At 43.5% G+C, this 27,190-nt stretch overlaps 1 protein-coding gene across 1 annotated transcript in view; it reads left to right on the forward strand.

Moving 5' to 3' along the window:
• Window positions 1-27,190, forward strand: part of Rnf217 (ring finger protein 217) — a gene marked incomplete at its 5' end in the record, with an annotated part of 108,025 nt that overhangs the window by 57,556 nt on the left and 23,279 nt on the right. The window contains 2 exon segments of the mRNA XM_013516659.1: window positions 12,881-13,114; window positions 22,798-22,962. Coding sequence (XP_013372113.1) covers window positions 12,881-13,114; window positions 22,798-22,962 — 399 coding nt within the window.

The raw sequence follows: 27,190 nt of genomic DNA on the forward strand, positions 1-27,190 counted from the left end.
ACACGAGGGTATTGGTTATTTCAACAAGTGATGTGTCATGAGGTGACATTTTGAAAGAGCTACCCAGAGAAAAGGGAGCCCCTGGCCTCTGTTGGTAGGAATATAAACTGGTACATCCATTGTAAAAAACAGCATGGCATCGCCTCAGATCATTAAAAATAAAACTAACACATAACCCAGCAATTCACCACCGCCTACATACCCAGAAGAAGTGGACGGTGTGTTGAAGGCATACCTGCGTTCTCACGTCCACTGTAGCGCTGTTCACAGTGGCTGAGGTGTGGAGGTCATCTAGTGTCCATGGATGAATGGATAAAGAAATATGTTATAAATACACAACAAAACAGCCTTAAAAACAATGAAGTTCTTTTACTGGCGATGACATAGATGAAGCTAGAGGACATCATGGTAAGTGGAACTGGCCAGGCGTAGAAAGCATTACTGCAGGGCCTCACTCATAATGTGGAATCTAAAAAATCAAACTCACAGAAGCGGAAAGTAGAATGTGGCTTGCAGGATCTGGGGCAGGGGAGATGGGAAGAAGCTGGCCCAAGGAAAGAAAGACCCAGTCAGGAGGAGCAAGTTCAGAAGTTCCAGTGGACGTGCTGGTGGCTGTAGTGAACGACCATGAATCACATACTCGAAAATTCTGAAGAGTCTGAGTGTTCTCACCACAAATAAATGAGTATATTTAGAGAGAGTACATTGGAGATAAACGAAACAAAAAGAATAATCTGGAACCCAGATTTAGTGGCTTTAGAGATCAAAATATGTAAATGGTCCTTTGAAGTATTGGTAAACCGGGATTTTGTTGAGGACCGGAGAGAGAGATGAGGCAGGAACAATCAGGAGGTGATGTTTTGTTTCCGGTTTCTGTGATGCTCTGTGATAATTTCGAGCATGGGGGACAGGGGCAGTCACAGAGATACGGGGAGGTGACGAGTTTGGCTTTAGACCAGTGAGTTTGAGGCCTTGGCCTGAAGACTTCAGGTAGGGAAGTGCATGTCACTCTCCGAGGCTCAGTCTGAAGATCTGGACTCTGTTCACTGTGGAAGCGTCAGTGGCTGTGTAGAATGGAACCATGGGGACAGGAGAGGGACGCTGAGAAAGAGGAGAGTTTATTGTGAACAGGGACTTGGACGCCTTAGGAGGTAGACATAGAAAAGTGATAGAAAGAAATAAGAGATCCAAGACAGTGTGATATCGTAGGCTCAAGAGAGAAACAGGTTATCAGTGTCCCATGTGGCAGAGGACACAGTAAGAATTTAGAAGGTCTTTAGTGACCAGAAAATCATTGGAAGCTTTGTAGAGACTTAACGAGAACGAGATGAGATGGGATAGCAGCGGGTTTTTAAATGTGGACATGGAGAAGGTAGTATTTTAAAGTCTCAGTTAGCTTGGTTGAAAATGGAAGGAGGATAAAAGATAGAAACCAAGGCACATAGATTCCTGTAGAGATTTGGTTTACGTTGCTTTTATGGTAGGAGAGACGTGCATGTTTATGTGCATGAGTGTTGGCTGTTGAGAGAGGTGAACACCCCGTAAGGTGGGTGGAGATGGTCATCCTGGGCATCTCAGGGAACCCTGCTTTAGAAGTGGAGGAGATGTCTACAGTCAGAGATAAGTGGGAATGGAAATGGAAGGTGTTCTCAGCTGACCAGACTGGATTGTACTTTGTCAAGTAGGAGGCAAGATGATGATGATGATGATGATGATGATGATGATGATTTTGGTACCAGAAATCAATCTCAGACCTTGTGCTTGCCAGGCAGGCGCTTGTGCCACCCAGCTATATCACCAGCCCAAGGCACGATTATTCGCTGTGCACATACACTAGGGAAAAGGAAAGGTTGAGGGGAGCCCGAAGAGAAGTGAGTGGGTAAGCGAGAGGTGACTTAGAAGGTTCCAGAGAAAGCTTGTCCGAGTGACAGCTGCGTCAGTGAGCTCGGAGACCATCGTCTTGCCTCCAGGACAGAGGGACACGAAGGCTTGAGCTTATCAAAGGATCGTGCATAGAAGGGCTCTGGCTGCTCTTTCTCAGGCCCGGAGGCTAATTTGCAGTCTGCATAGGCATCTGGAGTGGCACAGTGGCGACGTGTCCAGGCTCTGGCAGTCACTGGCCTTGAAATAAAGCTCTGGTACATTTTTCTATGTGACCCTGTTCTCTGCTTGTGTTCTGGTAGGATACTTTTCAGGAATACTGTGGCAGTGGGTGGAAGACGCCAGAATCGTGCCTGGCACAGATGGAACAGTTGATGAGTGTGAGCTGCCGAAGTCATCCTCATCATCATTTAGTTTGTGGTGACCATGGCAGGTTTCTGGCAGGTTTACACTTCAAGCCTGTATTCTAGAGTGCTGGCAGAACACACCAGGAGACAATTCTGTGGGAGAAAGAAGGACCAAAATCACCGCTGTCTGAGGCTAAAGCTGTAGATCTGTGTTGGTGTGTGAGTAACCAATCTGCCAAAATCTGTCTCCCTTACTGAAATTTTAAAAAATGAAATAAAATAAAATATAATGCCATCACATAATAAATTAATAATATAGTAATAATATTTTTACTTGTAAAGAACAATAATATCTGGGCCCTCATTATAAAAATTTATTAAATGAACTTGTTAAACTGGGCATGGTGGCACACGTATGTAATCTCAGCACTTGGGAGACTGAGGCCGGAGGATCGTTGTGAGTTCGAGACCAGCCTGGGCTACAAAGTGAGCTCAAGGCCAGCCTGAACTGCATAATGAGAACTTGTCTCAAAAAGACAAAACAAACAAAAAATGAAGTTGTTAAGTGGCTGTGACATCTTTTGCTTTATTTCAAATAATGTAAGTTATACTATATAAAAACACTGAAATTGTGTAATTATTCTCCTTATATTTGTAGCTGTGTTTCACTTACAAGAGAAAGGTATAAGAGGTTTTTCAGACAATTTAATTTTCACTTTCACTTGTTTACGATGTTAAGGTATTGTGATGCTTCCCAGTTAAGGTATTGTTAAGGTATTGTGATGTTACTGCTCACATAAGTCTTCTGATGTCTTATCTTCCTATATGTTTATTTACCTTAGCCAGCTTTTTAAAGTGAATTGTTATTTCAATTAAAGAACCTCACTTTTGATCTATCTCAGTTCTGGTACATTAGGAAAGACTTACCGTTTGTTGGCCAATAGCAAAGTGAGGAGATTTTGTTTTGTAATCACCCAAAGAAATGAAAAAGCTCAGTTAAAAATAGAGCAGCCCTTTGCAGATCTACTTACAATGGATCAAGACATTTCACACTGAACTTCTCAGTCTTTTCTCAGTCTAATCACAAACTTTCCAGTAAGATTTTAAGTGTATCCCTATCCTAGTCATGTTGTAAAGTGATTGCTATAGTAGTAAGGTGTTTCCTCCCTACACTGAACGTATTAAAATCCCAACACCAAAAGAGAATATAGTTTTTTAAAACATGTACATTCTTCTTCTCTTTTCATATTCAAATACATTTCAATTCAGTTACTGGGACATATAAAGGAAAATTTGATCACTCTGCACTAAGCGGTAGTTTATATCTGGAAATAATATGTAGAAGTGAGGAAGGAGGAAATTATTTCCTTTGTTACTGAATCTAAAAATCTCCAGGTAATGAACAGACTGTGAGGAATGGGTAGATGCTGACAAAGACACGTTTGGGGATGAAAAGGCCATGTTGATAGGGCTGTTTTTAAATTTAAGCACTGTGTTAACGTGGGTTAGTATGCAAGAAAGCACTGGTACTTGCCCATTTCAAAAGACCAAGACCTGTAGGGACAAAGAAATTATAAGAGTCGTAAGTAAAAATATAGAACATGTCTTTATTCACATGTCAAACTTGAGTTACCTCCAGGTTGGTTAGTATCAACCTTCAGGAATAATTATATTGCTCTGTTTTTTAAAACAATTTTGAAGAAGGAAAGTTTTTAGATTTTTTTCTTAAAGTAGAGCTACTTGGAAGTCAGCTGCATGCAGAGAACATTGCCTTCTGTGAGTTAGCCGAGGCTGTGGAGACAGGACCACATCCAAGCGGGTGCTTAGTTGAGCTGTAGCTGCGCTCTTCGCGGTGCACTACAGGGGTCAGGACAGAGCCCGTTCATCAGTGCCGCATGGGATGAGCACGGGGGCCACCCGGCGCGTCCAGAAACAAACTTGGCAGGGTGCGCAAAGCTCGGTTCTGTCAGCAGAACCCTACCCTCATGCTTTAGTGCCCTGTCTCATCTTGCAGACCCATTAGACATTCGGTGGCTGGCTTTGCTGTCCACTCCAGATCTGCCATCTGCTGCGGTCCAGCAGGAGGATCACAAGTTTGAGCCGAGTCTGAACAACTTATCAAGTTAGCCAGATTCTGTCTCAAAATAATACATTAAAAAGGGCTGAGAGGTAGCTTAGTGCAAAGGCCCTGCGTTCAATCCCCAGAACCGTAAACAAACAGATGAATGCCAGGTTTTTTCCTACAATACCAGAATGTTGAGAAACCAAAAGGTCATCCTGTAACCTAGAAAACCAGTTTTCAGCGCTGCCTTCATCGCTGTCAGCTCCTGTTTGTTGAGGTATGCGTTCACACGCTTACTGTACAAATAGAGTTTCATTATGCTTCCTGGTCTAACATTGTGTCTTTACATCATTTTCATATTCTTTTCTATTTAAAGCACAAGTCATAGCCAGACGTCATCCGTGAGATCCTTCTCATTCTTCATGGCTTGGCCCATGAATAGTCATAACTAGTTCTCCGGTGTGCTTCCTGCCTGGACTTACTACGTGCTTATTAATGCCCATCTGTCTCCTGATGAACTGGAATCCACCTCAGAGTGGCGGTGTGTTCATCTTTAAATTCCCCAAGGTAGCTCTAGTGCTTTGCCCTTGACAGGCATCAGATATGTACCTGGGTATTGAATGAAAACTCATCCATGGGCTCATTACAGCAAAGTGGTTTGGTAAGAAGTTGAGAGAAGACATGAGCAGAGCCGTGGAAGGAAAATGCTGCTACGCAAAGGAAGAAGTGGCGGCACTAACTGCGTGGTGCCTCGGTTCACAAACTTGATTCTTTCCACGATTCTGGTCGCAAACCAAGTCTCGAGAGCTGAATCAAATTCAGTGGTTAGGTTGTGTTGACCTGATGAGGGAATTTGATTCAGTTTGTGACCACAATCGTGGAGAGAAGTGAGTTTGTGAAACAAGGCACTGCTTGTACTGGTCAAGTGAAGGAACAAATGAATCTGATTTTTTTTCTTTTTTTTTTTTTTTTGGTACCAGCAGTCAAACTCAGGAACTTGCACTTGCCAGGCAGGTGCTTATGCCGCTGAGCTATATCCTCGGCTTTTTTTTTTCTTTTAAAGAGAAAAAGTAACAAAATAACAACAATGAAGACAAAAACAAAACAACACAAATGCAGTAAAAACGATACAGGATTTCAAAATAAGATGATAGGCATTAACAATGGTTGTTGTATTACGTATTGTTATCTTCAAAGAAGTTGCTCAGATTACCAGATGTAAGAATGCAAGATTGATCAAACAGTTAAAGACAATAAAAAGTAATTAAAAAATTAGAAATGATGCAGAGCTTCACTAAGCAAGATGGTAGAAGTTCAACAATGGTTGTTATATTGCATATTGTTGTCTTCAGATTAGTTGTTCAGATTACCAGATATAAGTATGCAAAACAGGTCAAGAAAAAAAATTAAACATTAACCTTTCAATAAACCAAAAGACATCAGCAACACAATATCCTATCTTATATATACATATATATATTTACTTATATATATCCTTATATATACAAATATATATTTTTATCCATATATACATATATATCCTTATATGTACTTATATATACATATAAGTGTATAGCTATCCTTATATATACATATATTTTTTTATTTTGAAGAGAAAACAAAGTAACAAAAACAAAGACATAAAACAACATAAAAATAATAAAAATGAAACAATTTCAAAACAAGATGATAGGAAATAACAGTGGTCATTGTATTACGTATTGTTATCTTCAGAATAGTTGCTCAGATTACCAGATATAGGCGTGTAAAATTGATCGAACAATTACTCATTAACTATTCCTGTCAATAAACCAATAGAAATTAGTAGTACAATTATCTTAGCTATCTTATGTGTAGATATACATATTTTTCCCTTTCTTCTTTTTTTCTCTTTTCTCTCATCCCAGTTGTTCTTTCCTTTTGAGCAGAATGAATCTGATTTTTGATGGACATATAAGTGACCCAGAACAATGTATGGAAAACCTGCATCTCACCACCCCTCACGTCAGTCCCTCCAGTGTCCATGTAGCTTGGTCTGTTCTACACTCTCTTCCCTTGCGTTGTTTTATCCTTGTGCCAGTATCGCACTCTCGTTGCTACTGTGGCTTCACCATTAGTCTTGAATCTTGTAGAACAAGTCTTACTGCTCTGTTTTTGTAGATAAGAGTGTATTAGCTTAGTCCGTTTAGGCTACCATAACAAAGAGCAGAAGCCAGGTTTGGGTTGTGAATGTCCATCCCCCAGCGGCCCATGTGTTGAAGTTTGGGCAGTAGTCCATGATGCTCTTGGTGAGGCAGGTTCACAGGAGGCGGGGTATAATAAAGGAAGTTAGGTCATAGGGATGTACCCTTGAAAGGTTCTGAGACCCCATCCGGTTCTTCCTCTTCTGCCTCTTTCCTTGCCTTCCAGCCACCCTGGGGTGAACAGGGTTCTTCACCTGCAGGAAGTCACCATAGTGTTCTGCGCCACATGGTCCCAGAGCAACTGGGCCAAGCAGCCAGGGACTTTCCCTAATAGTAGCTATGTGATATTGTTCTTATTTCATCCTTGTGTGCTTAGTGCAGCAAGGCACCTGGAGTTGAAGTCTGCTCTGTTTGGTAACGTGGCTCTCATGCGATCACATCCTATTACTGCTTTGTTTTGGGCATTTGTCATTTTTACGTCATGTACCTAGGTGTGGTTTTCATCATACTTAATCCTACTCAGAATTGTGAAGACTTCTGGCTTGGTGTTTTTCAGCATTCTGTTTCTTAAATGCAAAGGCATCTATCACAGGCTGCTGTAGTAGCTGCAAGGCGTGCACATCAGTAAAGCACCCACCTTCCTGCAATCACTGCTGGTAAAGGTGCAGGGAGTCAGGGAGCTTGAGAGACATCTGCAGCCGTGCTGCTCACAGAGTAATTAATGCACAGAGTGCTGGGACCGGCGCTTTGCAGGTGGCAGGTGCTGTGCGTGTTTCACAATTACCATTACTGTTTTGAAATGCTCGTCCCCTCTTTCATACTAACATGTTCCATTTTTCAGAATGGAGGAAACCAGAAATCCCTTGGTATCAAGTGAGCAATAGACCAAGGCACCCTGTAAATTCTTGTGAACACTCAGAGCCAAGATCAAAGTACACTTGACAGATCGGTTTTGAGGCCCAACGTTTCTACTTTCCACTCTCCTTTTCTTTGGAGAATTTAGTTAATGAGTCTGCCACTTCAGAGGTCCCCCTCATCTGAGTCACTAAATTACTGTTGAGCTCCCTCAGGTGGCAGATTAGCCACGTAGCGCAGGTGTTAAGTGCATAATAATATCGCTTACTAACACCCTGGAGATGGTTTTAGAGTTAAGTAATTTTTTCCTACAAGAACAGACATGCTTTTCTTCAGAAAAATTGGAAAGCGCACTTTGCAGTGGTACAGGTAGCAATATTAGCATCGAGCACAGCAGAAATGCGAAATGACTTTGTTCTAAGCATAAGAAGCACACAAGTTAATTTGACATTAAACAGTTGATTTTTGGGGAAATAAATGGTATCATGGTTGTGGTTATGGTTTTCAAAAGACTGCTTGGTTTTTAGGCGCACAGGGAAATATTTATGAATGAAATTGTGTGATGCTTGCTGTTTGCTTCATGACAATCTGAGAGGACCACGTGGTTAAGGCACAGAGGAAGCGAAGTTGGCCGGAAGTTGACAGTTGTTTAAACAGGAGAATGAGTGCTAAAGGATCCATAATACCAGGCTGTCAACTTCTGCATATGTTTATAATTACCTCTAATAAAATATTTTTTGGAAAACATTGGGCAAATATTAAGTGATTTAGTGCCGTCAGACCCCAGGTTGCAAGAAGAAGCCACAAAGAGTAATGTAATTTCTGCCTTCTCAAGTTCTATCACGGCACCTCTCTTGGCTTAATTTCGTTTATGTCACAGGTTTTCTCTCTCACCCATCGTACTGTGGGATCGCGGTGTATTTCTGCGGTATAGCAGTGATCTTTGTGCTTATTGCTATAAAAATTGGCTGTCATTTCCAGCGAATATTACATCCATGAGAACTGTATTTTACTAGAAGTTTCTCAGTAAGTAGCAGTCACTGGTCACCAGGCTACTCAGTACAAAAACCTAACGTCCTCCTGGACTCCTCCCTTTACCTCCTCCCTTATGGTCTGTCACCAAATCCCCTTGGTCTCACTCAGGAGAAGACAGACAGGTCACCAGCAGGTGCATGAAGAAATGCATGGCCTCTGTAATCATCAGGAAGACGAGAATTAAAACCACAGCAGCGTGTTACCTCCCACCCTTTAAACTGCTCTTTTCAGAAAGGTGAAAGGTGAGGGTTGACGGGGAAATGGGGAAAAGGGAATGCTGCTTTTTAACTGAACCTGATTTATTCTAACCGGAAAATAGCAGGGAGGAAGGGGTGTTCTAGAAACTGATACGTCTTTGAAACAGAGAAGAGGAACTCCTGTGCAGTGACAGAGGGAATACCAATTACCGCAGCCCTTATGGAGAAAAGCGTAGGGGCTCCTCGGAATTTCAAAGTAGAGTTACCATGGGACCCACTGATTCCATCACTGTGGGCTTTCCAGGCAAAAGAAATGAATATATATACACAAAGGGAATGAGATCGATATGCAGAGATGTTTGCACTCCGTGGTCATTGTGGAGGTGTCCACGGTAGCTAAGCTGTACAATCGGCACAGTAGGCATTGAGAGAGAAAACACTGCATGCTTAGTTCTACTGGAATCTAAAAAACACTGAACTAGAAACACGGGACAGAATGGTAATTACGAGAGGCCAGTTAGGGCTGCAGTGTGAGGCTTAGGGAGATGATGGTCAAAGGGTACAAACTTTGAGTTAGACACCATCAGTTCCAGGGATCTGTTGTAAATTATGGTCGCTATGGCTAATAGCGATGTGGTGGAAGCCTGGACATCACTAAGAGAATAAATTTTTAGTGTTCCCATTGCAAAAGAAAAATTACATGAGGTGCTGTTTCTGTGAATTGCTCGATTTAGCCACCCAGCTGTATATCCACGTCATATCCCGGAAGCGTAGATCGTCTTTGTCAATACTGAACCATCCGTGGGCTCCACTCCCAGGGCACACCCCATGTGCGCACTGCTCCTATGCACAGCCGGAGGAGCTTGCACTCAGACAGCTGCTCTGCTCGCAGCCTGCACTTTTGTGCCAGTTGAGTGCCTTGTTCCTGAAAAACTTGTATGATTTTTCTTTTCTTGGCTAGGGATTGAACCCAGAGCCTGCACTAAGCTACATTCCCAGCCTTTGTTAAAAAAAAAAAAAAAAAAAATTATTTTATTTTGAAACAGGGTCCTAAGTCAGTCACTACATTTCCAGGTTGGGCTTGAACGCTGGATCCTCTTACCTCAGCCTCCCAGAGTGCTGGGATGACAGACGTGCACCACCGTGGTCCACTCGAATATTTTTTAAAAATCAGGGCCTACCAAGCCTCTTCTTCAGTGCTTGATTGATTGATTGATTGATTGGTACTTGATTGATTGATTGATTGGTACTGAACTTAGAATGTGACCTAGGCTTCTTGTCATGGCCAGCAAGGCCCGTGTGACCAGACTCCTGCCTGACGCTCTGCCTTTGTTTCAGGCTGCTGTCTCCCTGGATTAGTAAGTATTCGGACTCTCAGTCCTGTACTCTGAACATAGGCATGACAGGCCCTGCAGCTCTTAATTCGAGTTGTCACTGGGACAGAAATGCTTTTCCCGAGCGTAGTTCAGCACTGGTTTCCACGTGCCGTCACTTGCTGCTCATCCTTTTCCACCCGTGGCATCCTGGCCTCTCTCTCTCCCCTCACCTCTGTAGAAGTCCATCCTCGGCCAGCCCCGGAAAACCACGTCTCCCTGATGTGACCTGCGGTTGACCTGTTTCGGATGCAGCAGTGTGCTCTGTAGACTACGGAAGCTAAAGCGCTGCAGATTAAACAATGACAATTACAGTGCTGACTGTGAGATAACCTTTCCTGTTGAGACAGTAAAATGTTGAACGTGCACCCTTGAATTCATAAACCACACCTCTTCTTGAATAAGTAAATGAATGCGCTTTGCTCACTCAAAATTAACTTGTTTGGTAGTGATGTGTTGAGAAAATTATTCTGAAAAAGATCCACAGATAGAAGCTACAAGAGCGGGTAGGTAGGTCACGAATAACACTCCCCAGGAAGAACAGGTGTTCACAGCGTGAGTAAGTGTGAGAGTGACAGGGCTGTGTAATTGCCAGGCAGCTAATTATTGCCAGCATTAAGTCAAATTCTGTGTGCAGGTCACGAGTAGGCCAAGAAACATGAGCTTCCATGGCCCCTGAGGAGACTGGCATGCAGCATCCTACACTGTCCAGGAGGGGAGGAGCAGGTCCAGTGAGGTTGGTGGAGCTGGCAGTGGGAGATCAGAGGATCCACATCTGATTTCTGTGTGTCCAGTGAAGTTCTTCTGAGGGTATTGGCTCAGTGTAGCTTTGGGAAAGAAGGTGGGCAGTGGTCGATATAAAGTACAAAAAACAGGGAAATCGGGTGTTCGGTGGGTATAAACTGAGTTTGAAGATGCAATGCTTGGTTCAGTGGATCCTCATGCTTCCGGTCCATCTTCTTGCTCAGCACTAAGCCATCGGAGGCTGATCTCTCAGCTCAGCTGTGTGTACCCTGACTGTGTGAGTCAATTCCTTTACAATGTAGGAAGAACACGAACACCCCTGCCCCACCCTGCTCGGGGCCCCTGCCCATGTCCTTTCTTCTCTCTGCATCTGTCTGGCTAAGTCCTGGGCATCTGAAGGTCCTTCCTGGAAGCCTTGTGTGCCCTCCCTGGTCTGAGGTGACAGTGCTTCTGTGTCCTTTTTGACACCTGTTTGCACCTGCCGGGCCGCCGCACCTCACTCGGTGCCCGGCTCATGTGGGCGTGGTCAGTGGGACATTTAGAGAGAAGCAGGTCACCGTTGTTTAAATGTTTATGTTACAGACTTCGCCAAGCCAGATTCTTAGCATACACTGGAATTTTTGCCTGTATGAAAATCTGGGGACTCCTGTCCTGAGGCACAACTTAAAATAATTTATTTTAAAATGTACTTGAAGGTAACATCACTACCATAACACAGTAATGCAAGTCATGATAAAATCTGGCAGCCACTGTGCGCAGACTCATCAAAAATAGAAAACGGGGGCAAATGTTTTAAAAATAAACCTCTTTGTATCACATGTTATACAGTAGTAGCATAGAATTATGTAGCAATTTATGCTTCTCCTGGATCATTGAAGGGGGTTTATCCAAAGCCACAGTCCTTCCCTTTGCTATTTTTTTTTTTTGTTTTTTGTTTTTTTTGGTTTTTCTCCGGTACCGGGAACCGAACTCACGACCTTGCGCTTGCCAGGCAGGCGCTTTTGCCGCTGAGCTAAACCCCCAGCCCCCTTCCCTTTGCTATTAAACATGTCAGTTCTGTGCATCCTTTGGCTATAACTTTTTAACTACTTTCCTCAAGCTTGTGCCAAATAAACGTCAGAGTTGGAAGTCACTGAGAAAGGCGTTGATTTTAATTTAATTGCGTTCGGTGGTGGTGTTTGCTTCTCCAGACCATATGGCTGTCTCCCATTGCAATCCCCACGGTGGGCTTCCTCTCCTTCAAGTGTCCGTGTTTTGAATTCTGAGAGCGTTGGTCACTCAGTGTGTTTAAAATTACGGCCACATGGGCCTTTCCGTGTGTCCTTTTTCTATATCCAGATGGACAATATAGATGCAGTTGCCGTATAGCTCACTACTTCCAGAGAGCGGTCGAGCTCTTCCTTTCGTCAACATCATGTGTGTTCTATAGCTTTAAAAAGGAGTTGTGTCTGCTGTTGTGCTGGAAGCTCCTACTGCCCTCTTTCATGCCGGCCACACGTAGCACCCCACACTGAGTGCTGGTGTGTGCATTCTGGTCTAACCTTCTTTCCTGAACTAGCTTTGTGGGCCTATTCATAAATGAATTTTTTAAGTGACCCAGAAGCTGCCAGATCTCTTAAGGACTTTTCTTGATGTGTTTTACACCTCTGTGTTTGGCTTAATTTTCATAATTGTTCCTAAGAATGTGATAACTTCAGAGCTATTACTTTGCTGCTGCATGAAAAAGCTCAGGGAAAACAGTTATACTTTGCTAGTGGTTTGTAAACGCTGAACAGTATATGTAAGTACTTTACAAGATCCCTCTTTTATCCTTGTAAAGTAGTCAAATGTGTCCAAAGATGAGTGCTGAAATACTCTGTGGAAAACCCAGGTGCCTGTGGGTCTGAATGCTGCCCCACCTGACATTACCGAGGAAGGGCAGGACAGTTTGTTCCCTGGGGAGCCTTCTGCTCAGGTCTTCTTAAATTCATCAGTGTAACAGAAAGACTGCAGTCACCGCTAAGTCATTGTGGAAACATACTGACTGTTCTGGTGCTGCCTGATACAGGTGTCTAAGTGATTTCCACTCATAATATTATCTTAAAATAAAAAAAGATAACCCTGAATGTAGTCACAAAATGTTCAATACCTTATGCACAAAAAGAAAAAGAAAAGGAACTCACTAACCGGAGACCTTGTTTTCTCTCATCTATTCTTTTTCTAGGTACAGCTTGGCCAAGTAGAAATCAAATGCCCTATCACCGAGTGCTTCGAATTTCTGGAAGAAAGAACTGTTGTCTACAACCTCACACATGAAGACTCCATCAAGTATAAGTACTTCGTGGAACTCGGCCGAATTGATTCCAGCACGAAGCCATGTCCTCAGTGCACGCACTTTACAACCTTCAAGAGGAAAGGACACCTCCCTACCCCATCCAGATCAGAGAGCAAATACAAAGTAAGCAAGTGCCCGGCGGGCGCCAGGGTCACAGGTCTTCTTGCGGGAACGGCCCACGGGCCCACTCGGGCAGCGCTAACTCGAGCCAGAGCCGCCCGCTTCTTGTCTGAGACTCTGAAAATGTGTGCTCTGGGGAGGCTGATGCTAAGAGAGTTCTTAAGGATGGAATTCAAGTTTTTCATTTCCTTTAATTGCGTTGAAAATTTAATTGCATTTAATTGCTGATAACTTAATGGGAAGGCGAAACTTTAGTTGTTACTGTTGCCAAATGCTACATAAATTATAAGGCTTTTTTTTATTGAAGCATGAGCTTGACCTTTTCAGTGGGTCCCATAAGTCTCCTGGCTCTACTAAGTGAAACTAGTGTAAAACAGTGTCATCCGCCCATCACTGAGGCCACGTAGAGTGTCCGCGTGTGCTTGTGCTGTGCTTAGTATAGGAGGCACGCAGGCTTACATAGCACGGTCCCTGCTTGCAAGAGGTCTCATAAAGGTGTGTTGGGGGCTTTCTGTTCCTGGAAGTCAGCTGGGGACAAGGAGAGGTTTGCCCTGGCTCTCAGCATGGGAATCGGGCCCATGAACCATGGGTGCTGTTGCTGTGGGCCAGGGCGGGAGTGCCAGGCGGAGCAGGGGAAGGAATGGTCCCCCTGACGGAGACCGCCACCTGACCAGCCTCATGCCTCTCTAACGGCACCTGCGGGGGAAGACGTGACCACTCTTGGGGACTCCAGATCTGAACCAGAGCAGATGAGAGGGACGCAGGCTCTGAAACGACAGTTCAGTCTCATTGGGACAATGAGCAAAGCCTCGAAAAATCTCCATACTCCTGGGGTCCTTGGGGACGCTGGTGAAGGACTGGGTGCCAGCAATGGCAGCACCACGAGGAAGCGCAGCTCGCCGGGCAGGTGGCTGTGCAGGGGGTGAGTAGCTCCGTAGCTGGTCCGAGCACAGGTGCGTTGAGTCCACTGTAAGACCAAAGACTCCCGTAAGCAGCACTGCAGGCCAGGAAACCTCGGCCCTCACCTGGAAAGCTTAGGGACACACAGGTGCCCCGGGGCCATCCCAGAACGGTCACCTTGCAGATGTTCGAGCCTGGGCAGATGGCTCAGGGCTGCGGAGAGGAGGAGACATGCGGTAGAGGGAGCAGGAAGCTGTGAGCAGGGAGCCATCTCACTGGTCCTTACTGAAAGGCCTCACGCAGTGGCCCTGGGGCTGCTGGGCGTCACCTGCAGTCTCAGTGAGCTCTGCCAGGCCCAGTGGGGTGTCCCGCATCACTCGTCCTGCAGGCACTTCCCCACCTGCAGCGGTGAGCCCAGGACGTCTTGGTTACTCAGAGCCTTGTGGTGACTAATTGGTCTTTGAAAGTACTTAACTAGCACAGTGAATTTTTCTTTCGTTTTTTACTTGCGGTTTTTGTGCAGCCTTGCTTCTTTAAGGTTTAACTGTCAGGAATAAAAAACCCTTTTGTTACTGTTCTGTAAAAGCACTCATTTTTGAGGTCACAAAATCGTATGACTAAAATAAACTGTATGGTCCTGTTACGAAGCTGACCCAGCATCAATAGACTACTATTGTCTGGCCCTGTGTATTTTGGGACTGTTTTAAATTACTTTTAGTCCACTTGTAAGCTATTAATACTATGGGGGATTAGTTGTCTTAGAAGGATTTGGATTCTATAACTTAGGTTATTGGTTGTTTTCTAAATGATGTTTAGAATTGGATACATGTACAGTGAGACTATAATATTTTGGAATTTGGGGTCATTAAAACATATATGTAACGAGGTGTGTGGTGTAAGCCTATAGTCCCAGCACTCTGAGAGACTGAGGCAAGAAGATCACCACATGTTTGAGGTCAGGCTGGGCTATCTAGACAGTTCAAGCCTAGCCTGGACTGTATAACTGACTCCTTGCCTCCAAAAACCACCCCCTCTAAAAGGCAAAGCAAAACACCTATGAAGCAAATTTTCACAAGTAAAACTGCCATGAGAGGGAGGATTAGTTTTTGTTACTCCTCATCATTACTAGAAGAGAAAATTTGTAGCACAAGAGGTACCGAATTCTCATTGTGTATCATACACTTTTGTAGGAAAGCTTCAAACGCTGATTTTTAGTATTTTTCACGTAGCGTTTATATAGTAGTGCTTATCCTCCAACCCCAAGCTGCAGTGTAACATTGGCTGCTGGACTCACAGGGCCTCACCTGCCTGGATATCACAGGGGAGGAGGGCACTGCCCACAGCATGCACGGTGGTGGTAGACTCTCAAAGTAACGTTAAGACCTTCGTTTTTTCATTTTGATGGGCATTTTCCATTTTGCTGTTCTTTTTTTAAACAATTCAGTGTTCCCAAGAATGAAACCCACTTCCAAAAGGGTATAACTCGTCATAACTTTAGGAGTAGCAAATTCAAGAACTCAAATGTGATAAATTGGTATAAACAGGAAAAAAAAAAAAGGTTTCTGCTAAACTCTAACCTTTCTGAGTGATTTAGAAACTCTTTTATTGTTTACAGCCTTAAAAGGGGTTACTACCTATTGATAAATTCTACCGTTTATCTCAGCAGTACTACTTCTGAGTCGCTGAGTTGTAACATTTTGATCTCAGATATCACTCTTTGAGCTCTTATTACAGTTTTTTCTAAGAGCTCAGAAGTACTTAATATATTAGGTTAAAGTCATTTGAAAATGTCCCACTGATTTGACAGCTGAGTGAGTGCTTCTCGTATGAAATGTGAGCTCTATAATGTCATATTTAGGATTGTGTTCATATAGCATTTTGTAAAGACCACTTGTTAAAATTTCTGTACTCACCAGAAAGGTAAATGATGAACAGGACACATCCGTAAGCAGAGGCCAGAACTCTGGGGTGTCCATGTATCCTTTCAGGCCCCCCCTCAGCAGCCCCTCCGGCAAACATTTGAGTGAATAAAGCTTTTCCTTACCTTGGGAACCTCGTCAGACTCATACTGTTTGAGGCTGTGCCTGTCTTAGATGCATTGTGTTGCTATGTCCTCCATCCCTGAAACTCATGCCACAATACTGGAAGTATTAGCATTCCATTTCTACAAGGTTGCCTTCCCATTAGAAATGTAATTTCTCACCTAAATAGTGTGCTGACCTCTTAATGCCTTCTTAGTGCAACATCAACCGCTTGTCAGTGCAGGGAACAACTTCACGGTGGGGAAATAAAAATGGTGGTGGAGCTGTGACTCCTCTGAGCTTGTGTGATGCATGCAAACAGACATTGCATGCTCACCCAGCGTTTGTTTCATAGCAATCATCATCTGGGATCTTGTGGTATATTTGTGCGGCTCATTCGCAGAAAGTCTGTCTTTCTAACTCATCCCTGCGAGGCTAGGCCCAGGCTTGCTGGATTCACTGCTAGCAGCCAGCACTTTGTCTTCTAGACAGTGCATTTAAAATATATCTGTTGCGTGGATACTGATACACAGGCCCACGTTTCCATAACAATTTGGACTATAACAAAGTAGGTGGGAAATGCTGACCTCATAGGAGAAGGATAGGAGAGATCAGGAGGCATCACTAAAGAGTAAACCTGTGAAATCAAACCTTAAAATGTGAGTTTACCAAGGAGGAAAAGGAGAGTCTGAGCGCTGAATTCAAACTAGATGTAAACTCTCTACCTGCCGTCCTACCTCTGCAACCTTGGGTAGAGCTTGCCTATCTCTGCCTGGGGGTAGTAATGGTACCCACATTCTGAATGTGTGGTGAGGGTTGAATAGGATCACACAGACAGTGCTGAGCACCAGGACTGACATCTAGTAAGTACCAACATGTGCCAGAGCGATTGTGATCATTTTCACCGCTGGGCAGACGGAGCAGAATGAGCAAGGCTGGCATTAGGAAGGGAGTGGGAGTCCAAAGAGCAGGTGAAATAGATGAGGTGACTTTACTTCAGAGAAGGTACCTAGGAGGAGAATGGCTGGGTCAAATGGGACTTCTAGTTCTAGTTTTTTGAGGAATCTCCGCACCGATTTCCATAGTCGTTGTACTAGTTTACAGTGCCACCAACAATGTAAAAGAGTTCATTTCCCCACACAACCTCACCAGCACTTGTTATGATTTGATTTCCTGAGGATAGCCATTCTTTCTGGGGTGAGCTGGAATCTCAGTGTTGTTTTAATTTGCATTTCTCTAGTGGCCAGAGACGTTGAACATTTTTTCATGTAGGTATTGGCCCTTTGTACTTCTCCCGAGAAGGGTCTGTTCAGTACAGTTTATAGCAGGACAGTTCATAATAACTAACTCTTGGAAGCAGGCTGTACACCCGTGAACAGAAGAATAGGTAAAGAAAATGTACTTACACACCACGGAGTACTGCCGTGCCATGAGGATAAACTTGCAGCATTCATAGATACATGCATGCACTTTGAGACCATAACATTAGGTGAAATAAGTCAGATACGCAAGCTTAAACATCACATTTTTCGCATACATGGGCAACTCAAAAATATGTGTATAAATAAAGAGTAAAGCAGAAGATAGATAAACAGGAATAGGGAGACCTTTCTCACTGGGTGGGGGAACAAGCTGTGGAAGAAGGGAAAGAAAGGGGAAGGAAAGGGATGGGGAAAAAGAATTGAAAAACAAAAATGAAAGTTGACCTTTTGCAAATGGGAAGGGGACCAAGCATTGGAAGGGAGGGAGAGAGGTGGATACCAACGCCCCGTGATGAATGTAATCATTGTCTTCTGCAATCATGTAATGAAGAAGACAACAAATTAAAAATATGACATAAAACTGCGTAATGGAAGGAAAGGTGGAATCGAGTCATCTGGAGGAGCAGCAGAAGGTTGAGGGAGTGGAAGATTCCCGCGCTCTGAATAGGTCGATGGGGATCGGGGACGGGGCAGAGCTACCCGTGAAAAGGCTCAGGGTCACTCAGTACCGTGGTCACTGATGCCGGGAGGTGAGAGGGGTTATTCCTGACCCCACAGGGATGGAAAGAAATTGCTCTGGGAGGTGAGAGGGGTGATCGCTGTCCTGTTGTTCTTCAGGGAAAAGCAGAGAGGAGAGGATGACAAAGGGATCAAAGCAGACATTTAACTCCCAGGAACTCACTGAAGTAGGTGCAGTTCGAGGTTTCATTCTTGTTCCAAGTGTAGACTAAGAAATGGTTGTTTTCATACTGATTTGGAGAAAGAGTTGAAAGTCATGCGTATCAACATGGAACATATTAAAGGCATAATTTCTCTTTTTGGTTTCCTTAGGTAAACTTAGTAACAACCTCAGTTTTTTTCAAAAGTGTTTTTTCTGTTTTGGGGTTTTTTTTGGGGGGGTTGGTTTTTTTGAGACAGGGTCTTGCTGTGCAGTTCAGGCTGGCGCTGAACTCACTGTGTGACCCAGGCTGGCCTCAAACTCGCAGAAATCCTCCTGCCTCAGCATCTTGAGCGGTAGGATTACAGGCGTGTAGCATCACGCCCAGCCCTTTTCACAGGTGTTAAGCAGAGCTGTGATAATGTACACAGTGACGTGTGACATCTCAAGGTGGAAGGAAAAAGGCCAATAAAATGTACTGGAGAAATTCTGTTCTTAACTTACAGGTTGCGCATTTTTCCTAAGCACTATAGGTCAAAATCACATTTTATTTTTTTATTTTTTTTTTTTTTTTGGTTTTTCTCCGGTACCGGGAACCGAACTCACGACCATGCGCTTGCCAGTCAGGCGCTTTTGCCGCTGAGCTAAATCCCGAGCCCCAAAATCACATTTTATAAAGCCACTCAAATATTATTTCCTTATATTGTACAGGAATTCTTGGAGGGCTTTCAGAAAACCAGTGAGTCCATATGTTCCTAATCCATATGCTTTAAAGTGTGTTTAAACTTCCTTTAGGGCCAGGGATGTAGCTCAGTGGCACAGCACCTACCTGGCAAGCACAAGGTCATGAGTTCAGTTCCCGGAACCAAAAAAAAAGAGGGAAGACTTAAACTTCCTTTAGTAGAAATGATTTGGGACTTTTCTGTCCATATGCACAAATGCTTGAAGCTTCCAAAAAGGTATATTTAATATGCGCCTTCGGTCTTCTGACGTCACTCTAAGTTGACACTGCTTACAGTTTGAGAATCAGCTTGTGAATCAGCCCATAAGGTCACGGTAGCTTCTGACACACCCTAGTTTCTCCTGGGACTCATGTGTCATCCCTGTCTGGAAGCCAATAGAAAACAAGTGTAGTTTCGTAATGACGGTTGCTGGCATAGATGTTTGAGGGAGGTAGAAATGAAGTTGTCTAGCCTGCTCTAAACAAGCAAGTTAAGCAGAGAATGTGTTACACATGTTACCTTAAAAGCATTTATAATGCACAGCTATGACGCAAACCTACAAAATTTTATTCGAGGACATTTCTCCCTGCAGTTGCTAATGAGGTGCTTTGCTAGCATTTGTTGTTCTTTACTTTCTGGATGCATAAAATAGCTATAATAATTCAGAGTTTTTGCTTGGACTTCACCTTCTCACAGCGTTCTGAATGGCGGCAGGCATCTGACATTTTGGCCTGCATGATGCCCTAAAAAAATTCTATGAATGATTATAGTAATCGAGACCTGCAGCTGCTGTATTTTGACCTGCGGTGGTATCAAGAACTGTTTTATTCTTGTTTGTTTTTACCTAATCACATGTAACTGTTGGTCTTTAGCAGAAGAAACAGTGGAGAGTCGTTGCTCTCTGCTGACCTGCGGGGGAGGGGGTGCTCAAGTAGCCCAATCCGGTGCTCGTTATAAAATGCTCAGAAGATAAGACGAAGAGGAGCTAGCACGGGGCATTTCCCACTCCCACAAATGCTCCTGCATTTCTTTATTTGCCCTCTTAGATTGGTAAGTGAACCTAAAGGAGCTGTCTGCACCGCGAGCCTTGCCACGGTGTTCCCACCGGATTCTCACCGTGAGCCGGCCCTGAGCAGAGCCTCAGCTGTACCACCCCCGCCCCCCGTCCTAGTCCAGAACACTCTAATTTGAGACAGTTCATTGCTAAGTTCAGGCCAGAGTCTGTTTCCCTCCTCTCCTCTTCCCTCTTCTCTCTTCTGTCTCTCCCTCCCTCCCTTTCTCCCTCTCCTCTCTCTGCAGCTTTTCACTTACTCATCAGAGACTATTCCCATTCTTCTGTGCACACGGTGAGCATGAGTGTTCCTCCTGCCCGTCCCTGTGTGCATCTCTTCTGAGGTGCAGCCCCTGGTGCGCTGTGTGCAGAGCAGACCTGGTGAAAACGGCTTGATGCCACACTGGACCACTAGGAGTTCAGGCTGCGCAAGTCAAGGCTGAATTTCCCAGCACCCTTTGTATTCATCAGTGATGTAACTCCGGACAAGACATAGACTTAAACAAGTACTTTCCTGCACTTGCTGAGGGAGCATCAGTCAGTGTTTGAAGGTGTTTCCAGTGGACGGGTATGAACAGGAGTTACAGGTTAGCAAGTGGGGGCTCTTCTCAAGTGACCCCATCCCCAAGTCCTGACCTCCTCCATGGAAGCGCGACTCTCACACATGAAAGCTAGGCAAGGCGGAGGGATGGTGCCACACAGAACGAGTTAAGTATGTGAAACCAGTAGCGAGGGACATCTGATCGGAAGGTGATTTGTGAAGATTGCAGCTTGATGGGGCTTAGCTTGTTCTGTGTCAGGCTGGTTTCATCTGCTCTTGGTCCCCAACCTTTAGGAAAATTTTTCTTTCCTTTCCAAGCTTGGTTTCAGCTCTGCTATGAGAAAGTGAGGCAGAGGTTGGCTGCATCTGGCCATGTGTGACTGCACTGTCATTCAGAAGGACATCCCTGGTGGGCGTGAACTCGGGTATAAGACCCGCAGCAAGAGGTCCAGCCACATCCACCTGTGGAGGCCCTCACCTCTGGCAACACTGTGACTCAGGACTGGCGTTAGAAAGAAGCGGCGCTTCCTGAAGGTGTCTGAAGTCTCTTTTCTCTCTGTAACACTGTGCTTCTTCCCGTCTTCCCTTGTATAGGAAGAACATCCTCAGTCCTGAGAAACCCTTTCATTACGCAAGGAGCGCCCTGTCGCACCCTCGCCTGGCAGCTGTCATTTTCACATGTTCCATAGAAGTTTCTGGACCACAGTGTGTTTTTACGGATATGTCAGGTTCTGGGAACTTGGACCGTCTCTATTGGGAATTTGAGCAAGGTTCAGGCTTGAACTGACAGAAGCGGTGTGTCCATTCGGGCTACATTTGACTCACTCTCCTAGGTCGCACGTTCCCTGGAGACTTCCTCGCCTTCCAGCATTGCCAAAGCATCTTTCTCTTGAAACGGACTGGTCCAAGTTTCTGCCTAGTGGTACACGGTTGTATTGCTCTTAGGGTCTGTGTGTGTCCGCTTCTATAAATTCCTTAAGGTCAAGCTACTTTCATTCTTCCTGTGTGTGTGTCTGAAGTCTGTATAGTCAGGACCTGCCTTGGGAGGCACTCCATAAATATTTGATGAATGGGCAAATGAATCGATAAATATGTTTCATTATTGAACGGATTACTGAATATCTGTTCAGCCTGAAGTTCTAATAAAACAATTTCCTCTTGGAAAACTGTTAGCTCTTGTTCCCAGAGTACTTCATGTGTGCATGGACATTGTCTAACACCTAGAGTATAATAAATAATGATTTTGTGATTTAAACTGATGACATATGAAGGAGTATATAGAAATTGGGGGGAGAGAGTTATGTGGGATTCTCTTTCCTTTTGACTTTGTATTTATTTCCTGGGTTTGTTCTTTCCTTGGCGTAATGCCTTTCAGGAGAAAATGCTGGTTGCTTAGGGTGAGTGGACTCGTACACATGCTGTGTGAGTCTCCAGGTACTGCAGTTCCCATAAAATCTAATGAGGTTCAAAATTCCAAACTGTAGGATAGTGCTTCTAGCCTTCACGGATTCTGGAGCAAGTTAGTCAAGATTTTTAAATTCTGATCATGTTATTCTTGAAACATTTGGAGCTTTGCCTCCTGTAGAAGAGTTTGTACATTGATCGTGACACTCACTACAGTGTCGTTATGACAGAAGAGTGTGTAAGCAACGCTGGTAATCTAGAAAATGGTGAAGCCATCCCAGCTGCCCATTATCAATTAGATGTTAGCTTTCCTCTGAGTTCACTTAGTTCATTGTGTGAGTAAAATCTTGAAAAGGGTTTTGCTAAGTCACCTGAGATTGGGAATAGTGTAGACTTCTAACCTACTGGTAGTTTAACATGTTTGCAATGGGGTTGTAATTCATTTGTCTTGCTGCTGGGCAGCTCTGCACCAGTGGTGGTACAGGTGTGAGTGTCCCGTCGGGCGGCGCGGGACAGTCCTCATGGGTGGGTATGAGCCCTACAGTGGGACGGTCGTGCTCACCCTCTGGAGCGTGTTGACGCCCAGCACTCCTCGGCTGCTGCACTTGAAGTTGCCAGACGTCAGTGAAGGAGCAATGCTGGCTGTGAGCAAGGGTTTCGGCACAGCGCACAACGTGCCGGCCTGGGAGCCCCACGAACACACTTAAACGCCGTCCTGCACACACGTGCGCTGTCTACGCTTTCTGAGCCTTGGTTTCTCCTCTTACCTACTTTCCTGCATAATTCTGAGGACAGAAACAAAGCATGGTGGTAGCGTGGACAAGCTCCCTTCCCAGGCAGCGTCGCGTCGGTCTCTGAGGATACGGCCAGCACATCTGCGGCACTGAATATTTTTCTTCCTCACGCAGGTCCAGTGCCCCGCCTGCCAGTTCGTCTGGTGTTTTAAGTGCCACTCTCCTTGGCACGAAGGTGTCAACTGCAAAGAGTACAGAAAAGGGGACAAACTGCTGCGTCACTGGGCCAGCGAGATCGAGCACGGGCAGCGCAACGCCCAGAAGTGTCCAAAGTGCAAGGTAAGCCGCGCTGCAGGAGAGGAGCTGAGCCGCGGAGGCCGCAGGGAGCGGAGCAGCTGTAAACACTGCCCCGCGTCGTCTTGCTCGTTGCCTTAAGGCAGGTGCAGGGAAAAAGAGTATTTGTCATCTCATTTGGGAAGACTATAACCTGAACATTTGACATATTCTCATTATTTGCGTTACCCTTCAAAATTTAGCCTGTTTGCTTTACTGATTTAAAGAGTCAGAACCTTTCTTTTACATTTAAAAATTAAGATGTGCATACAGGGAAGAGCTGGTGTGGAAGCGGCACAGAAGTGTCATTTCTAGGTTGCATAGGATCAGTTGTGCAGCTCCGGATGCTTGCAGTGCTTTCTTTCTTGTCCCTCACTTGATGGCTTCCTTAAACTGATCGTTTTGCTTTGTGGAGGGGAGGGGAGGGAGATGCCAATCCTAATCGGAACTTAAGGCTTCTGTGAATCCCATTGTTTCATTTTTCTCTGCACGCACATAATTAAGAGCTAGCAAGCATTGGAGCTTGAAGCCTGGGTGTTGAGTGTCGTCCATGCACAGAGCCAGGGAAAACATTCCTAATGCAATGAAAAAGTTGGATTGAGTGCTTATAAGAGAGATCTGTAAGGCTAGGCATGGTGGTGCATGCCTGTCATCCCAGCACTCTGGAGGCTGAGGCAGGAGGATCACTATGAGTTCGAAGCCAGCCTTGGCTACAAAGTGAGTTCAAGGCCAGCCAGAGCTACATAGCAAGACTCTCTCCAAAAAACAAACAAACAAAAAATAGAGATCTGTTGAAATTTGAAGGTTTTTTCTTTTTTAAACTTCCTTTAGAAAATGAGGGGTGGGGGATTTAGCTCAGTGGCACAGCGCCTGCCTGGCAAGTGCAAAGTCCTGAGTTTGATTCCCAGGACAAAAAAAAAAAAAAACAACAAAATGATATGCGTGTCTGTGTCTGTACTCTGCCATACGTGGTTTGTACCTGTTGCCAAACTTACTTTTGGAAACCTTGTCTAGATGGTTTAATTTTCTTTTAAGAATACTTCTGCAGTTCCTTTGTGGAGACGTAGAACCAGGATAATTAAGTTCAAATTGCCAGAAAATGTTTAAAGTTTATTAGCTTGAAGCTCATTTGAAATAATGAAAGTGTATTTTGAGTCCTGTAACACCAAGGTACCAATTCACCGTGCCAGAGTCACATACCGTGTTATATACAGACAGAGTAAAACGTAGCATGAAATACCATGCCGCGTTCTCAGCAGTGGGGAGGAATGTTTGAAATAGTTCCGTTGGGCTGACGCTCTTGAAAGTGAGGTCTACAGACGCCTGATTAAAGCTTTCTTTGTTTTGCTTGTAGAAGGCAAATTCATCTCGTTACAATTTTTTTACTTTGTCTATTTCAAATCATAGCATCCATTGCTTAGTTTACTTTTACTTTTCAGCCTATTGAAGAAAAATTAGAGAAGAGGCCTTTCTCCTTTAATCTTGCTTTTTCAGTTTATGCAACATTACTGTTGTGTTTCAAATCAAAGGCCAGGAGGAATCTCGGACCTTAAATTCCGACTGAACATTTTGATTTTAAGTACATTTTTGGTCTCTCTAGAAAACAGTAAAAACAATTATGAGTTATCTGGTTCTAAGACAATACTCTGAATGAACAGTACTGCAGCGTTATGCTTTGGGGAAATTCTGAATGAACCCAAATGATACATAAAAGCCTACACTTCCTACAGCAACTCCTCAATTAACCCTTGAACAGACTGATGTATAAACAGCCAGTAGAGGAATCTACCGGAAGCACTAATACCTTCCCCCAGTCTCCACAGCTTCTGAGAGAGTTAAGGGATGCACACCTGGCCCCCTGCTGGAGTGATCGCTCGCAGGGTGTGGCTTTTTCTAGACTCACCTTCCAAAGAGCTGGAAGAAAAGGGGCCACAAAATCTACTCACGTGACGGTTGTAGCCCGGAACCTATTTTCTGGTGCGATTCAGCATCAAATGTGATGTTTAAATCAGATTTTATGATTTGTTTTGAGAACAAATACATTTTTCTTTTAAGCACGGGTCACCACTGAAGAGTTTACCCCAGCGTCCCTCAGGCAGCACGCTGGCTTACATCGTGCCTGTCCTGAGTGTACCTCCCGCAGGCATCCTTTCAGCCAGCCCAGTCCTGTACTGAACAGATTCGATAAAATTGTCATGTTTATAGTTCCTGCTATGTTATCTTGTAAAAATTAATGAAAAAATATGCAATTTTTGGTCATCCGATATTTAAACAATTGGATTGCTAAGTGGTTTTAAAGCTTTGCGTTTTCTTATATAACAGTTTTTTTTCTGGGGATCCTTAAAACTGTGTTTCTCCCCAGACAACATTTGTATACTTGAGACAGATATTGAGAAAATACAAAGAAAAAGTTAATATTTGTTGTATACTCTCTAAGGCCTTTTTTTCAGAAGTATATGCATTAAAAATGCATGAACATAGAACAAAGAAGATGAGAGTTTTGTTAAGGAAAACTTTCACGCAGAATATACCTCTGTGTGAACAAAACTGCCATAAACCTTCATGTACATTTTCAATATTGACTATCGATTGTACTTAATTTTTTATTTTAAAGAGAAAAAATTAAAAATAACAATAAAACAGTTTCAAAACAGGCTAGTAAGAGATAACAATAAACATTGTGTATTGTTGTATTCATAATAGTTGTCCAGTGTACAAGACATAGGCTTGGAGTATGGTCCAAACAACATTAGCACAGACCTTCCTTTTCAATGAATGAAGAGATACTGGCTGTATAACTGTCTTAACTATCTCGTGTATATATATATTTTTTCTTTTTTCCTTCCTTCTTTTTCCCCTTCTCCTATCACAATTTTTCTTTTCTTTTGGACATATACTTTCTTTGCACCTGCAGTGGGTATACTCTCTTAAATTAATTCATAATTGTAATGGTGGTTTTGATTTTGATTTGATCATCTGTTGATGAAGATCATAAATGTGTGACAGATATTTAAGAAAAGAAAACACCCCTCCCACCACTCTGACACACTCACTATTGACATATTAGTGCCTCTCCTTGGTCTTCGCCCTACTTAAATTATTTTTATAAGGTTTTACTGTATTATGCTAACAATTTGATGTCATTATGTTTTCCATTTAAAAGCTCAAGGATTTTTCATGTTACTAAAGTGATTTTTCAAAACACTTCTTTCGTTAAGTGTGCTCTACTTGTTTAAATACCCTTCCACGGTTGGATACCAAGTCTGGTTTGGTTTGGGTTTAGACCTATATATTATAGTGTGTTGGAGATATTTACCTTGAATGTATCTTTTTAAACACACTTTGCACCTCTGAAACATGTATGTCTGCAGATAGAATCACTGCGTGAAAAGGTACCAGAGTTCCTAGTTGTGGCTACATATCGACAGTGCTTCCAGGTAGAAGTAAAATAACTTTTCATTGCACCTCAAAAAAGTCTGAGAAGCTGTTTCTGTGTAAGCTTTTCTCATTAACATTAAAATATATTTTAAGCATTTTTAAATATTAAAATTAAGTATTTTCATGATTTTAAAATGTGTTATTGTCATATTTTACACTTCCTTCCATGCTTTTAGACTGAGTATGAATGTGTGTGCTTTGAGTTTATAACTTTGTCAGATTTTCTGTTCATTTCCTTTGGCCATTTGCATGGCTTAGGTTGGGGTGCTTTTTTTTTTTTTTTAAGACAGAACATAGATTATTTATTCAATAAAATTTATGGAATTTCTATGATGCTACATATGCATGCATGCATAGATTTTCAAATATCAATAAGAAAATACATCTGTTCTCATGAGCACTTCAATACAGAGAAGACAGGTGGTATAGTGTGTACCTTAATATCCCCCAAATGTCTCATGTGCCCATTGGCATGGCTTTTGCAATGTGATTGAATTATGAGGGCTTATAGTTGACTTCTTGTTAGGAAGGGAAGTCTGGTTAGAAGCTCTGGGTCACTAGAGGTGATCTTTTTTCCCCAGTGGCAGGTCCTTGCACCATGCCTTGGAGCCAGCTGACTTTATTTTTTTTTTTTTTATTTTAGAGATAAAAGGAAAATACTAACAGATCGACAACGTTTTACAAAATAGCAAAGGATCAGTACAGACATTACAGAGTTACAAACAGAGTGGTAGGAAACCAACAATGCTTATTGTATTACATATTGATATCTTCAATGTAGTTTCTCATGAAAACA

This window comes from Chinchilla lanigera, unplaced genomic scaffold (assembly GCF_000276665.1).
Source record: "Chinchilla lanigera isolate Chin_1 unplaced genomic scaffold, ChiLan1.0 scaffold00035, whole genome shotgun sequence".
Lineage (NCBI taxonomy): Eukaryota > Metazoa > Chordata > Mammalia > Rodentia > Chinchillidae > Chinchilla > Chinchilla lanigera.